General features: G+C 40.4%; 1 protein-coding gene across 1 annotated transcript in view; it reads right to left on the bottom strand.

Moving 5' to 3' along the window:
* Nucleotides 1-9,180, bottom strand: part of LOC124114616 (resistance to inhibitors of cholinesterase protein 3-like) — a 33,489-nt gene extending 24,309 nt beyond the window's left edge. The window contains exons 1-2 of the mRNA XM_046475289.2: nt 8,831-9,180; nt 3,314-3,414 (exon numbers count right to left, since the gene is read on the bottom strand). Coding sequence (XP_046331245.1) covers nt 3,314-3,414; nt 8,831-8,963 — 234 coding nt within the window. The 5' untranslated portion in view covers nt 8,964-9,180. The remainder of the gene's footprint in view (nt 1-3,313; nt 3,415-8,830) is intronic.
* Between the last annotated feature and the right edge of the window lie 8,125 nt (nt 9,181-17,305).

Below are 17,305 nucleotides of genomic sequence, written 5' to 3'. Positions count from 1 at the left end.
GTTGTTTGGGGTTTCACCCTATGTTCTTTTACGTACAGATTTCTGCGTTAACGTATTAATTCAATTACGGAATTGACACGTAACAATTAGTTTGAAGAAGTTGAGCACTGGCGATAGTAGTGACATTGACTTGGTGGATCCCATCTTGTTTATGTACCCTCGATAGGTTGTCTGCCTGAATAATTAAGTGTGGAGGACTGAAGAAGTGTTGACCAATGGGACACTGCCAGAATCACTGCTTTGAATTCTAGAATTCCAGGCTGACCACCAAGTCAAGGAAGCGGAGGGTCTGGTTTAGCAGGGATGGAGAGTGGAGAGTACCGTGGTTCCTCAAACACCACACTATGGTGATGTTGTCAGTGGACATGATCAACAGGGCGTGACCGAGAATTTTCTGCCAGCAAGTGACATCCTGGATAAGCGCTTTGATCTCGAGGCTGTTGCTGTGCCAATGTGTTGATCTCCGGATCACAGTCGGTGGTGTGGGCAATACCAGAACACTAGCCACTGTCAAGATGGAAGCGGCAGTGGAAGAGCTGGAAGTCATGGTATATGAGGTCGTCTACAAGACTGCAAAGTTGAAAAGTCAGCAACAGGGGTCTCCGATCGTGTACCGTCGGGACGATACGTGGAGAGGTGTGCTCGCCTGAGAACCAAACCCCATGTAGACGAAATAACCCAGCTTCACAATCGACCGCCTAGGCATCAACGTAACCAGGTAGTCGGAAGTCGAGGCAATTTGTCCAGAAGAGAATGAGGAAATCTGTTAAACTGTGGTTCGGGTAGATTGAGGTGTTATCGAGGTGACGATGAAGGACGACAACACGATACTAGGCAAGTTGTCAACAGGGGTTGATGGAAATGGTCGTGGGACGAAGTATAAACTCGATGCTGTGTCTGGTAGCCAAGGCTGAAGATATGAAGGTGTCGTAGTCTAAAAGATCAAACTGTCGAAGGAAGGTGATCTTTTCCACCCCTTGAACGCTGTATAGGCGCTATCATTCTTATAGCCAGGGGGCGATGAAACGAGGTGCCTCGTGACAGCCATGTTGGCAGCGGAGGTCTACCGTTTCCATCATCTTTGCCTGAATGGACTGCGACAGGCGTCTGGTTTAGTGGTTGCATCATGCATACATGTAAGCAAGCAAACCAATCTGTAGAAATATAATGCACTGCTCGCCATGGTCAGTTGACCTAATTCCGGTCGGATTTGTTGACAGTCCATGTACTTGACACGTGACATGTAAATCACTCTGCGCAGTAGCCGAGAAAGCCGCATTGGAGCCGGAAATGAGGTGCAATCTCCACACACAGACAATCCTCAATGAACTGTGTGATCGACAAACAAGTGGTGTACCTGTGTTTTGAGAAAAAACACGGGATCACCGGGAGCGCCATGGAAAACCCAGGGAGCGCCAAGGTAGAGCCTCTTTGAGGAACGCTGGCGCTGAGGCAGGGTAGAGGAGCGTTGGTGTTGGTAATGGCGACGAAGAAGACAGTGGATGTTGACGTCGAATGGCTGGGCCGGTGCAGAGCGATATGATACACTGTGATTTGCGAGACCAGTCAACTATGATCCCGAGAAGTGGGTACCCGGTAGCCTATGACGAAGGGGTCAAACAGGCTTAATGAGCCTAACAGTGAAGATCTGCCACTGAAGATGGCGGGAAAGAAACAAAATGGCGGGAACAACATTGCGCCCGTAAATTACTGTGACTAGAGCCAAAAACGAGCGATAAACGTTACAAATTACAAATGGGAAGACCCTGAAGGTAAGAGCCCATAAACAGGTAACAATGTAGCAGCATACGATGAATGTAGAAACACACAAAATATAGAAACAATAAGCTTTAATCTCCACAAGAGATACAAAGTACGTCCGTCCGTGGAGGTGACAAAGCAGTTATGTGTTTTAATGTGACGTCATGACTTCCGGGTCACGTGCCGGGCGCAGCTTCCTGTATTGGTTGGGACAACTTTCTTCGGCAGCTGGATCTCACACAGTTCGTCTCTGTCAAAAGACAGCATTAAATGCGGAGTAATGCAGGATAAGTTAATAAATTAATAGATTACAAACATAAGTCCAGATACACAATGAACACTTTTATCACGTCATTACCTCCAAAGAGTATTTACCATACCGCAACACTGATCCTAGACTAACATTTAATCTCAGAAATGAACATATTTGACAGAAGAAAACAGTTGTTAAATTATCTTGTTATGAAAATATAATAAAAAGGAACCCAGAGACTCTCTTCATGTTCAGAAACTGCAGTAATCTAGACTTGAGCAGCCAGAACATTTTAATTTGAAAACATATGTGGGATTACAAATGTATAGTTACTGTAACATAGTGATGGCTAAAAACATGTGAATGAAGCTTGACGCATGACAAGTGTAGAAAAAATGCTTACATATTATTTGTCACTGAAAAATTATCATGAAATAAAGTCAAATATTCATTTTTTTGCATTTCCTGTGACCATATCACAAGGGTTAGGAAAATGCAAAGTTTTCATGAATTATTCCAAAATTTCATTCGATTTACGCTTCTTAATAATTTGACCTCCAGCGACCTCGACCTTACATGGAGATCACACAAAAATTGATGCTGTTGAAATCATGCTGCAGACATCACATACCATGTCCAACAAGAGTTTGCCACTAACGTGGCTATATCCCCCGCCCCTGTTGCAGAATTTATGACATAATTAAATCTAAACAAACCCTAACCTTTTTTAACCGAGGTGAAACTTGTCATGGAAATTGTAAAAAAAACAACGAACCTGATGAAAAAATATTGAACGGTTTATGAGTTATGCTCCGGAAATGAACCCTACCCTCACAGAACCTAAGTCCATCTTGTTGCCATGGAAACGTAAAAAATAAAAATTTCTCAAATTTCTCAATAGCAAAAGGCACCCGTTCAGCATGTACCTGACAGACCTGCAAAGTTTGATGAAACAATATTGAACGGTTTATGAGTTATGCTCCGGAAAGAAACCCTACCCTCACAGAACCTAAGTCCATCTTGTTGCCATGGAAACGTAAAAAATAAAAATTTCTAAAATTTCTCAATAGCAAAAGGCACCAGTTCAGCATGTACCTGACAGACCTGCAAAGTTTGATGAAAAATATTGAACGGTTTATGAGTTATGCTCCGGAAACGAAACGTGACGGACGGACGGAGCCCGTTTCTATATCCCCCGCCAACTTCGTTGGGCAGGGGATAATAATACACAAGTTATCATGTACACAAACTTTCTTGATGCCTAGTTCTAGTGGGCTGCTAAATTAAATGTTAACTGACCCTCATGTGTTGTCTGTGATCGCCACCCTGATGTCCCATATGTGGAGGACGCCGGTCTTCAGGACGAATTCCCGAATGTATATTTCGTCCTGGGGGAGTATCTGCAAATTAAAGCACCATACAGTCACACACAGTCAATTGGCATAATAAATTCATTATTAGAATTTCATCCACACTCATCTCACAATCACATTTAGGAGCAACTATTGGGGCTATTTTTCACTATTGTGATTGCATTGCAATAGTAGCCCACACCATTGCAATAGTCTTGGGATAGTACTAAACCACTTTTATGTTATGACCTTCATCTTGGAAATCTACTGTTCCATGTGTGCCATATGGAACCTTGGTCAATGACAATGATGTAGGCCAATTTTGAACAACTGAACCATCTGTTGATTATTTATAATAAAATATACACATAAAATAACTTTCTCATTTCTTATTTGCAGAGTTTTTATCAGCTAATCCTTTGAACAAAGTATGTTGTTCTCACATAGGCATTTCATGCCCAGATGTGGGTGTATTCCATCTGCTTCAGTAAACCAACATAAATACATGATATAAACACTTACTTTTGACACATCCACTGTGCAAGACAACAGTGATTAAGCAATCAACGTATCGAATAATTGTGTGATCAATGGTTTTTGGGTAACTCAACTGATAATTCTTCTCATACTGCTACGTCATGAGCATATTAAATAAGTTGATAACATGTGTCCTGGGTTTATTAGCCAATCTTAGTTTGAATAATTATCCAAGACACAAGAAATGCCAAATGGTAACTTGACTAATTATACCTGAAATAAATTATTTACTGAGCTTCAAGAGAATGTCCATAAATACACAGGTGGAGGGTTGTACCATTGATGACAAGGGAGTTTTCAGGGTAGTAATTGTTGTATAATATGCAATCTAGTTGCTTGAATAATAAGGGTTGTTGCTATTTTGAGTGCACGGGTGGCCCGGTCGCCTAAGGTGTCGCGATTTGCTGTGCAAAGCTGCATCCCTTGGGCCCGCCAGAAACCTATGATTGTGGGTTCGAATCCTACTTCGCCCCAATTATGTTTCTAGGTATGTCAGCACCATACCCATGCTTGTGGGTTTCACCGAAGCGGTAAAGTCTGAGACCTGCATCATTTCAGGCTTTCCTCCCACATTAAGCTGACACGCCGCAATATAACTGGAATACTGTTCAAAGCGGCGTTAAACCCAACTCACTCACTAACCACTTTTCAAATATAGTGTCTGATACTCAAATGGTTATTTAGCCCAGCATGGTATGCTATATTATTGAGGTAGTTAATTCATAATGGATCGTAATGGTGAAAGCTTACTAACCGATTAAATATGTCATACGCAAAATGTTTCTTGTTCATTGTTTACTTTTATGACACATCAATTAGGATTTACTGAGTTTGACAAACAAAGTACCTGTCATTTGAGACTCAAGGGCAGGCAACTCTATATTTTGTGGTGTAACAAGTGAGGATTACATGGTTTACATCACTTCATGTTTTGGTTTATGTATAATCAGTATGCATACTACCTAGGTTGGGTCAAGGGACATCAGCCAAACAAATCAGGCCTCAAAGTTTAAATTGTTACCAAGTAGCCATATGGCTACAAATATTTTTTTTCCAGGTAGCCAGTGGTAAAGTCAAGCCAATATTGAAGGTAGCCAAAAGCATTTAATTTTTTTTGTATGAAATAACTATTATATGTACAAGTCATAGCAGTAGTCTTGGAATTGTATATTTGTGGAAACTGTACTTGAGTTCGGTCATTTGTGACTCGAACAATGATGCAATTTATGTTTCTAGATTATATAGGTATACCCTTGCTTATCCAATAAACTATCAATTAAAATAAAATACTAATAACATTAATATTTATGTATTTCAGTTCATTGTTGACTTTAGGAGGAATTATTTGTGAGTACAATTAGTGAAATAAGACTCAAGTCGCCGGTAAACTCAAACGATGTTTACTTGTTCCGATCAAAACCATAACTGACAACACAACAGTATTACTATGATGACATCATCACAACACTCACACAACCATTCCAAACTACATTAACATTGCGTTCTATTTATAGAAATACTTCCGGGTTTAGAGTTACCTCCCTTACATCATTAGTAACAGACGTGTCTTCCAAGATCAACTGTTTTTGTGTCTAGATATGTGTAGCAATAGAATTTAGTCGCCACAACATATTGCACAAGGTAGTCATTTGGTTACCTCTGAATTTTGGACAGTAGACAAATTGAAATTTAGGTCGCATTGGCGACCGTTTTAATCGCAACTTTGAGGCCTGCAAATGGGTTCTTTTCTAACCAATTTTGAATGGAGGTAGGGGTAATTCCACTTTAAAATCATTCAAGAAACTATCATAAAAAAGTTATTGTAATGTAGTTTGACTTTAGGTAACCCAGTTTTAGTCAAGAGTAACCTCCCTTATCCCAGCGTCACCTATGTCCTCCTAGTCAAGCATGGCGAGCAGACCATGCACTTTGAGTCACAGCATTTTTAAGATTCAGTTTTGGACTGTCCCTGTGAAACCTCGAACAGTATGGCCAGCTATCTGTGACATGATGGCTGTAAGAAGCAAAAGATGTGGAGCGGGGGCACGCATAGCAGAAATTATGGCCGATTTAAAATCGCCAGAGACACCGATAGAGCAGCAAGGCATGAAATGCATGGATGTTCTACCCAGAGGATGTCAGGGGATGAGAGACAGGTTTGAGAATCTTGAAGCAGAGCCCTAGACTTACTTCTCCATAAATTGGAGGGACTGGATTTTTCAAGTAAGCTACACATGTAGACATGGGCAGCATGTCTAGTAGGTTTTTTTTGGCCTGCTACGTTCTATGAAGAAAGAGACTTGCATACTATGGATATAGTACGACATGCCAAGGGCATATGAGGTGGACAAAGAAACTACAGTTTCATGAGAGTATATTGTAGGTCACGCTTCCTGCATTGGGCAACCACCGTTTGTGTCCAGTTAAAGCATTGGAGGCACTTTAAGACAGACATGTCCATCCTCATGCAGCCGTGCCTTTGTATTGTGACTGCAAGGGCAAAGTTTTGTCCTACAATGTGTTTATTGACTTAGTCAGTTCGGTTCTGACAAGTCAGGTTATCAAGGCCTCCCTCATGGGGCACTCATCTCGTTGGGTGGGGGGGTTACTTGGGCATTCAAAGCGGGCCTCCCAGGAGAGATCAGTCATTTACCAACACATGGTGATAAAAGCATTGCGTGGCAGTATGCCTATTTCTGTATTAGGCTATTTGCATATGCAGTATTAAAATTTGTGCCAACCTTTCCTCTAGTCCTTATTCTGCATTTAATACCGGTTCTGAGAGTTAGCCTCAACCTCAGGGTATCGCGGTACTTGTTCTGTATGCTAAACAGAACAAAATGCACTCACTAACCTTTATGATTATTCATGTTCTCTATATCAGATGTCATTTATTTATGTAACTATGCATATTTTACTAATAAAAGTTTTTTATCTACATTAGTAACGCCGAGTGAAACCCAGGCCTCGCGCTCAGTTTGACAAGGGAGAGAACTCCATCATATCGAAGAGCAGGAAAAAGTTGTGTATGGAGGTCCGAAATGGATGACAACAGGACATAATTTTACCAACCACTAAGTATGATGATGCCAGACTTCAGTGATTTGTCCAGACAAGTGCAAAGACAACACAACTAAAATTCTGAATGTGTTATCAGTAATAGGTATTCAATGCATATTTACCGAAAAATAAGAAAAATAATATTTTAAAAAATCAACAACAAAATATCAGAAATGATATTTTAAGATGTTTGTTTAAAAAATTGGATGACAATAATTTGTCAAAAAAATGGAAAAATGTTAAAAGTTAACAATAAATATATATAACATGTATAAAGCACTTCTAGTTAGCCAAAAGTATGTATTTATCATCTGGCTTCTAGTGAATAACATATTTCAAAGTATGGCATTATGACCATCAAGGCCTTATGATCTAATAAATTCTGGCCACAGAGTGAGGAAAAAATAGGCGGACTACACAACACTTCCTTTACCTTATTAGTCACCATGAATATACAGATGATCTTTTTCAGGCCGAAGGAGAAAGTTTACTTAGAAAACTGCGGGTTATATCATTGTCATGGGGGTAAGGCAATATTAAAAAGCTGACAGAAGTAAGTATCAACACGTTAATAACTCCTTACTAAAGCAGACAGAACATTCCAAGGAATTTGAAATTGTTTATGGAATGAGCACTTCCTGCATGGTTACTGATTTGCATTTATAGACAGCTGCTTAGTGGCGTGTACGCGTTAACTACCGGAAACCACAAATGCCGTGGTACCACAGGGTCCGAGTACAAAGTGTATACATACATGGCCATGACATACTGTAACGAGTCCTGTATTCGATCAAGCGATGAAACAGCATCTTCAGATTTGCATAAGTCAACAGTCAACAGGTGTTGACTACGAGATTTACAGATACAGAGATAATATAGAGCCCGCAATAATATAGATTCATACTCTAGACGTGTTGCAGAATCAAAATTTGCTGTCTGTCAAACTTCAAGCATGCTAAGCACTTTACTAATATTTACATATTTTGCCATCTTAAGTTTTGGGCAACAATGCAGTTTACCGGGCACAGCCCAAGGTCTACCATACGCTCATTTACCGCGCTATAGTGCCACCGCTGTCTCGCTATACCGTTACTGTGTCTTAAGCTCTTGCTTCACAATCCAACACCCGTTTTTGGTCTTAGGGAAACTTACACGTCTTTACGACCCAACACCCCTTTTTCGGTCTTAGTGAAACTTACACGTCTTAACGATCCAACACCCCTTTTCGGTCCTTAGGGTTAGCTTGCTTTGGGCAAGGGTTAGCCATAAATTCTTACTTTCAAGCGTTAATTTGGTTAATCCGATTGGTCATGTTGACAATGGCGGGTGTGGTTTCAAGAAAAGATGAATGGGAGAGCGGACTGTGATGCCACACACATGCGCAACTGATTGTTTACTGAATTACGCATGCATGTTAATTGGGATTCTAATGACCCGTTAAACGAGCACTGATTACATGTGATAGCGCCCGTGGTCCAGTGGTAGAGCGTCGGCTAATTAACGCATTAATTCGCAAAGCCAGTGAGCCAGCAAAACGCGTTCGAGCCCCCACAGCCCTAATTGGATCTGAAAAAGTGCACTACTCCCAAAATTCTGTATAAAATATGCATGATAAAGCTGAGGTGATTAGAGTTATATGACGGTTCGAATGTTTATTTACGGACCCAGTGTTTGACATTTTAATTCACAGTAGAAAAAGCGATATTTTCTTTGAACCATATGTATGATGCCGTTGCACTAATGGGGTGTGAATAGTGAGGGACTATATATGGTCGCATGGCACCAAGAAGGTTAATATTAATAACAAGTATGCAGGATTATTTCGTCACTTGAAACTGGGGAGACTCCATTTGTAAATATTTTGCACCTGAGACGTCACCAGAACTCTTTGTCTGAAGTCCACATATCCGCAGCATCATTGGATGAAGAAACCTCGGATACAGCACGGCAAAACAGCCAATGATGATAGCAAAGGTAGCAACGGTTTTGATCGACGACATGTTGAATGTTTCTCTTTTGACGGTGGTGGTAGCGGTTGGGATGGTTGTCAACCGGAAGTCCAGATTTGTGGTCGGATATATCCAAAACGGCACTCAACGAAAATGCATCAAACTGGCCACTCTCCTACCCAGAGTTCCATGCGATAAAAGCAACGCTCTTCATGAGCTGGTTCCTAGACTGGTTCCCGTTCGTTCCGGCGACGTTGATTAGAAACCGGAACAAGTGCAGTCTAGCTGGTTCCCGGCTCCCTATGCGCGCCCAAGCTCCACGCAGCGATAGCCCGTTCGCGGAGCTCTATATACTATCGCTGCCACCAGTCAAAACTCCCCACTGTGATAGGTGGCCAAAACCATGCTTGGAGTTGAACTCGCAACCGAATGACCGTTATGTTCACAAACAAGTGACGACAGTCGTGACGCCGAAGACACTTACCGCTGCTAAATTACTTTCTTTGTTTGTCAATTTGAATTTCAATTTCATATAAACTATCATCTTTAATTGATATAGTAAGAATGTAAGGGAGAAGTTGGTTGATTTTTCGTTAGTCTGCAATCTCGAACTAATCTGATTATTAAAACAAAAAAGTAAATTCATCTGGAAAACATGGTCAGTCGTAAACCTTTTCACTATGATGGCATTCCCAAAGACATAAACAAAAGTAGGAAAGTGACTGCATTTGGGGTTAGAGGCCAAATTTCAAGATTCTTGTAATGGCCGCGCCCGCACTGGTGGCAGCGATGTTACCGAGAGTGTAACGAAGGTGTCCTGTACGTGTGACGCCATGACTGACGCAAAATCACGCACAAAGACAACGGTATTTAATACTATTTATCGTCATTTCTGACTATTTCCGTTGGTTTAAATGAAAAATATCACAACAAATAACAGTACACTGATTTTCAGAATGATTCTGATAACTTACACGTCACATTTATGTATATACGATCCCTGAATCAACGAAAGTCCCCTCGTAAAATCCCGTGTACTGTTGACAGTGAACACGCCATTTTTTAAAAGTCGGTCACCGGTAGTGATGTCATACGCCAACATTGTTGTGCATATTTGGTAATTTCTTTGAGTGAGTGAGTTGGGTTTTACGCCGCTTTTACCAATATTCCAGCAATATCACGGCGGGGGACACCAGAAATGGACTTCACGCATTGTACCCATGTAGGGAATCGAACCCGGGTCATCGGCGTGACGAGCGAACGCTTTAACCACTGGGTTACCCGACCGCCCCGTAATTTCTTTGAGATGAAGGTCCTTGAACAATGTTGAATGAAAGCACACACGATCATTGTATCCTGCTGTTTACAGTTATAACTATTATGTAGATTTTGCATATCTTTCATACATTTGTTCACGCATTTAATTTCACTTTGGATATTTGTCAATGTTCGATATGATATCATATGTAGATCTAGGCCACAACATGTATGAACCTTTGATAATCTTCTGTTTGTGTGAACATTGTTTACATTAGAAATTGATAGATTTATAGTGTCGTATACGACATTTTTTAAAAATTTGGACAAGTGTTACATCATTACCTTACGTTGAGTCATATATTTTTGACAATGCAGTTAATAATGAACTGTACAATGTGCAGAAATGTTTTTATTTGGCTAAATATTGAGATATGCAGCAAGACAACAATGCCCGAGACGAGGTAAGAGAACCTCTTCTCTCTGATTGTTTGGGGATAGTTCGATGCCACAGAGATAAGCAGTTTTCTAAGAAGGCATACCATAAGACCCCATACCATCTTTCCAACGATCTTGAAAATTATCAACATAATCACTTAACACAGGTCTGATTTATGTAAATAGTTACTGAATACCATCCATGTTTAAAAGAAAATCGACATCTGACCGCACCCAGGTGCAATCTTAGGCTACATTACCTCTATTATTTGTAACTCTTTGAAAAGGAATGTCACCTTCATTCTGCTGTCACTCAGCTACAACGTTGTACAAAGTTAGAAGTGATGAGTGGGTGAATGAATAGAAACCATCCATTATGATTCTGCCCATGTGTTGAGTAGCGGACATTGACTTATTTCGTTGGTATAATAATTGTATTGCATTTGAATGTTGTTTAAAAAATATAGCTAGAAATTATCAACATCGGCCATGGTTTATTGCTATTCTATTCCTATTTCAATGTTTTCAACAGAGCTTTCATCATTTTAAACGTAATCATCCAATAAATACTAGTATATTGCAACCACACACGAGTCGTACAACACATTTCTATTTTGTCAGAAGAGTCGCATCATATATATTACACATAAACATTTTTGACGTCATGGAATGGAAAGATAAAGTTAGGAATATTTTCAATGCGACATTTATATTGTATGCGTGGCTCAAATACCTGAGAATATTTTATTCGCTCAAAGTTTTCTGACAAGTGTATAATAAATATTTTTCTCGCATAGCACAATTTGGGGGTGTATTCGAAAACCTGCGAAATTTTCATGCAAAGAATACGCAAGACTATGTTTACTATCATTTCTCTTACATATTGATAGCATGTACGTAAAATGTATGAAGAAGATAATTTTGGAAATTTAACTTCCTACAGTTAAGTACAATTTAAAGTTTGAAGGCCTTTCCTGCACCAGATGTTGGCACATATCTAACAAAATGACTTAAAGTAGTGACGTTTCTCAGTGGTGGCTGTTGTAGAAGCGTAGTGCTGCGTCTAAAAATAGCGACCAATGAAAAATTACATAACATGGTGTATGTTTAATATTTCGAAGGCGCTCACAGCCATCGTCTCATTGGCCTGTTCCGGCGGGGCCCAGCTGAAATGTTATAAATATTTTCGTTTTCATTCATCAATACAGGCACAAATAAATTATGCCCGTGATCCAGCCACCAGTTAACCCGTGAAGATCCGGGGTAGATAGGTCTTCAGCAACCCATGCTTGCAATGGTTGATGCATGTCATCGTATATCCCAATTGCATGGATCGTTGCTCATGATGTCAGTAACTGGATTGTCTGGACCAGACTCGATTATTTACAGACCGCCGTCATATAGCTGGTCAATAACAAATAACCATGTTAAATAACTATGTGTACATGGACACAGATGGTCATTGTAAACAAATTTTGAAAATTTGAAACTCAAATACCTTCAGGGACTCGGATTGATTAACTTTAAAATTCAAACAATCATATACCAAGTGATCACTTGTGTACCACTATTAATTAAACATGAGCATCACCAGTAACCTGAAACCACTGTTAAGTATTTCTGACATTACAGATTTTAAATATACTCAACAACTAATGTTCCTGTGACATCAATATTTTAGTGTATTTTTCAAACAAGTAAAGTTTGGCTTTCAATATTGTAGTACATGTATGGAATCAAGTCACAAAAACGCAACTGCTACAGAAAAGCATGCATTCCATGCAAAAGTTGACTTATATGCAAGCCCCATTCATTTCACTACCCAAGAATGGGTATTAAAGCATGTGCGTTAACGGGATTCCATATGCATTGTTTAGCATCGTGCCGACAACAACCACTCAGAAAAACAACAAAATTACGCGATTATTCAACATTACGAAATGACATGACGAGTGCGAAAATGAGCGTCTGCGAGCCATTGGTATGCTTGAAGCAGGATCGAGTCAACGTGGTGTTGCAAGACAATTTAACGTCCACATAAACACCATTTTGGTGTTTATGGCAACGTTGGCAACAGACAAATGCAGTCCGAGACCATTCTCGGTGTGGCAGGCCACGCGTAAGCACCGCCAAGCACGTCTACAGTGGTGTAGACAGCGTCTACGCTGGACGGCCATGCAGTGGGGACAAGTTCTATTCACTGACGAGTCTCGTTTTCACCTCAGCCACAGTGATGGACGGATTCGAGTGTACCGACGTCGAGGTGAACGTTACGTCAATCATTGTGTCATGGAATATGATCTGTTCGGGATCGGCAGCGTTATGGTATTGAGTGGGATTACAGCAAGACAGAGGACCCGTTTGATAGTGGTAGAGGGAGATCATCGGCCCTGTTGTTCTACCGTTTTTGCGTCGCCATGACCCAGGCATTACCTTTCAACATGACAACGTCCGGCCTCATATTGCTCGACTGGTTCAGGATTCCCTTCAACAAAACAACGTGAATGTCATCCCCTGGCCGGCTCGCTCCCCTGATCTCTCACCAATCGTGCACATTTGGGATGAGATGGATCGGCGCCTTCGACGTCAACCACGTGTTCCACAGACACTCCAGGGACTCCGAAACATGCTCCAGCTGATATGGACAGATATCCCACAGGACTTTGTGCGACGCCTGGTCCAGTCCATGAGGCGAAGATGTGTTGCTTGCATCGCGACCAGAGGTGGACACACACGCTTATGATTTGTAAATTGACATTTTGGCATGTTCATGTTTTTTTATGATTTCAACGCATTTTCTGAAGTCAGTATGGCAAATTAAACCATTTGAACACTGAAAGGAGTCTTTTATCTGTTGCAAACCGAAATTGTTTCAGATTTGGTAAAAAACATAACTTTGCATTAAATCTTATTCAATGTCACAGGAACTTTTGTTGTTCAGTATAGTAAGGAACAAGGGAGGCATGAGCATGGCTTGTGACGACACAACAGTACTGAAAAAATGTAGCCGGTGAAAGTGGCTTGTGTCAATGTTCCAGGACAGTTTCCAGTATAGCCAAAGTATTCGACACAAAACCATTTCATCCCTTTTACTCGACGTTTTTGTGTGACGAATATTACGGCAACGGCCATGGTGATCCGATGCAGTGAGTTCCGTGCAAATTGAAATGCGCATGCGTTCCCCCATTTCTTGCCCTATAAAAATCCACCCAGATCGGATAACATTCACTCGTTATTGAATTGCTGCCACATGCCAAGACTGACAAGAAATCAGCGACACTAAGCCCTTGGACGATTGCAAGCTGGACAAACCGCCCGGCAAGTAGCCAATGCATTTCAAGTCCACGTAAGACCATATACAGGCCCCAGCAACTGTACCAGACCACCAACACTACAGATGACCGATCACGTAGTGGAAAACCAAGCATCACCACCCGACGTCAGGATCGTCAGATTGTGCGACAGCATCTTCAAGATCGCTTTGTTACTGCTGCGGAAACTGCTCGACAGAACATGGGGACACACCAGCGACACATTAGTGCGGACATCGTGCGTCGACGATTGACGAGCAGACACCTTCACTGTCACAGGCCACACCGAGGACCCATTCTGACACCACGTCATCGCAGGGACCGTCTTCAGTGGGCAACAAAGACCACCATTGGCGCCACCAGCATGCAGTAGAGAAGAGTCCTCTTCTCAGACGAGAGCCGTTACTGTATCTCAACAGTAGATGACAGAGAGAGAGAGAGTCTGGCGACGCCGTGGGGAACGTTATTCGGATGCTTGCGTTGTTGAGAGAGACTCGTGGGGTGGTCCGAGCATCATGGTGCGGGGTGGAATTGGTCTTGCACAGAGGGAAAGGCAATGGTGTCACAGCAGCTCGGTACATTGATCAAGTCTTGAGACCAAAGCCATACCTCATTTGGCACGTCGCCGCAACCACGAGTTTCAGCATGATAACGCCCGTGCCCACACTGCGAGAGCAACACGATACTTCCTCCAGCAGAACGGCATCAGAACAACGTCCTAGGCCGCTTGGAGCACGGGAATCCCGATCAACTGTGACCAGGGTTTTCAATGTAGCGCCCAGCACCATCACAAGGCTATGGGATCGGTTTCAACAGCATGGGTCAACACGTGATTGGCCAAGGTCGGGACGACCAACAGTAACCACCCTTTTGATAATGCCATTTGCATAAAATTATCTAAATGCCTATTTGGTTGTGATAAATATGTTCTTTTATTTGGAATGTACATACCGCCATATGGATCAAACTACTATGATACCTCAGGAAAAAGAACAAGTTTTGAACAACTGGAACAGTGGTTGATTGAACATTCATCTGAACTGTTAGATTTTTACGTATTGATATGTGGTGATTTAAATGCACGTACTGGTAATAACAATAATCCCCCTGAGCCTGTAATGATGAGGAAACAAGTGTATTCTCCGAGGAGGAACCTGTGCATGTCGGGGAGAGATCTTCAAAGGATACATTTATGAATAGATTTGGTAAAATGTTAGATTTTTGCTTCGCATTCAACATGTATGTCATAAATAGGAGGTTCAAGGGGGATGAGCAGGGTGAATTTACTTATGTATCTGAGCAAGGTTGTAGTGTTGTTGATTATTTTATTGCCTCTCCTGCTCTTTTTGAATACTAGTACTTCACTCGCTTCACAGTCGAACAGAGGCTGATTAAAAACATATGCCCTTGTTGCTATATTTTAACAGGCCACCCATTAGTACTGTAGAAGTAGATGATTCAACAGAATGTAGATCATCCAAATACCAGTGGAATGTGGATAATGTCAATACATTTGTTGAAAACCTTAAATGATCTATTTTGCAACTTCTGCTAATCTCATGGCTAGCGTTAATGTCAACATCAATTCAGCTCTTGATATCTTTGTTTCCACCTTGCTAGATGCTGCAAGTTGTATGAAAAAACCCAGTTTACCCTAAAAATGTTAGAAATGGATTTTACAGTTATGAGTGTAGGATAGCTAAGAGTGAGTGAGTGAGTGAGTTAAGATTTAACGTCAAGGATAGCTAAGATATACCTTAGACTATTTCGGAGATATAAATCAAACTTATTCAGAAGACAATACTGTACTTTGAGGAATAGATATAAATTTGTCTGCCGAAAGTCAAAATTTGAATTTAAGACAAAGACTGCGAAGGCGTTGACAACAGTTATATCCAATCAAAAACAGTTTTTGGAAACTTCTCCGAGGAATATCTAAGCCGTGTTTTAAACAAAATTATATAAGCAGTGATGCTTGGTTTAACCATTTTAGCAATGTGTTTAATGCTGATATCTTATGTGATCAGAATGTCTCCTCATCGAACGTATAGACAACGAAGTAAATCTAGAACCCAACTGTGCTAATGTGGTAAACAATGTGAAAGAGTATATATTGGACTCCACTATAACAGATGAAGAGATACATAATTCCATATCTCATTTGAAAGATGGCAAAGCTTCAGGTATAGATGATGTGGTAATTGAAATGTTAAAAGTCTCTAAAAATGTTGTCATGCCCTTTCTGAATGTGTTATTTAATAGAATATTTGAGTCTGGTGTTTTCCTGATGTTTGGTCAAAAGCTATTATCATTCCTGTTCATAAAAAAGGAGAGAAAAGTAATCCTGATAACTATCGTGGTATTTCACTTCTCAGTGTTATAGGTAAAGTTTACACGTCTGTTTTAATTAAACGAATAACTATATTGGCAAACATCAAGAACAGAATACCAGAAACACAGGCCGGTTTCAGAAAGGGTAATGCAACCGCTGACCAGATATTTACTCTGTATGCTATTCTTCAGAAATGTTTATGTAAAAAGAAATCAAAACTTTATGCGGCATTTATAGATTTTAGAAAGGCTCTGATTTTGTTAACCGTGATAAGTTGTGGAATCTCTTAATGTCTTATGGTATAAGTAGTAAATGTTAAAAGCTTTAAGAAGTTTATATAAAAGTGTTAAATCGTGTGTAAAATGTGATCTAGGTTTCACAGATTATTTTGACTGCCCTACTGGTCTACGACAAGGATGTATTTTGAGTCCATTACTGTTTTCACTTTTTATAAGCGAATTATCAAATGAAGTTATTTCTAATGGAAAGCATGGTGTACAGTTATTCCCTGATTTAATAGACATACAGACTCAATTGAATATTCTAGAAACCCACACAGAAAAATGGAATTTGACGGTAAATCTGGAAAAAAACAAAAGTTTTTGTATTCAGACGAGGTGGGGTGCTTTCAAAAAAGGATATTTGGTATTATAGGGGGGAAAAGGTTGAGGTAGTGTCAAGCTAAAAATATCTTGGTTTACCTTTTTATTCATCAGGAAAATTCAGTTATAGTATATCTGATCTAGCACTAAGAACAAAAAGAGCTTTGGTCGAATTGATTGCAACTTTAAGTAAAATTGATCTTATTTCAAAGTCAGTGTTCTTTAAGATATTTGATTCGCAAATACAACCTATACTTTTATATGGCTCTGAAGTGTGGGGATTTCAGCAATATGACAAATTGGAAAAGGTTCATCTATTAGCCTGTAAGAAATTCCTGCAAGTAGGACAACAAACCCCAAATGCTATAACCTACGGGGAAACGGGTCGCTTTCCACTGTACATCAACTCCTATGTTAGGACACTTAAGTTTTGGCTTAAATCAATTCATATGA

This window comes from Haliotis rufescens, unplaced genomic scaffold, assembly GCF_023055435.1.
Source record: "Haliotis rufescens isolate VD_foot unplaced genomic scaffold, xgHalRufe1.0.p SCAF_6, whole genome shotgun sequence".
NCBI classification, from domain to species: Eukaryota; Metazoa; Mollusca; class Gastropoda; order Lepetellida; family Haliotidae; genus Haliotis; species Haliotis rufescens.
The sequence above is the reverse complement of the archived record's forward strand: the minus strand, read 5'-3'. Positions and strand labels throughout refer to the sequence as shown.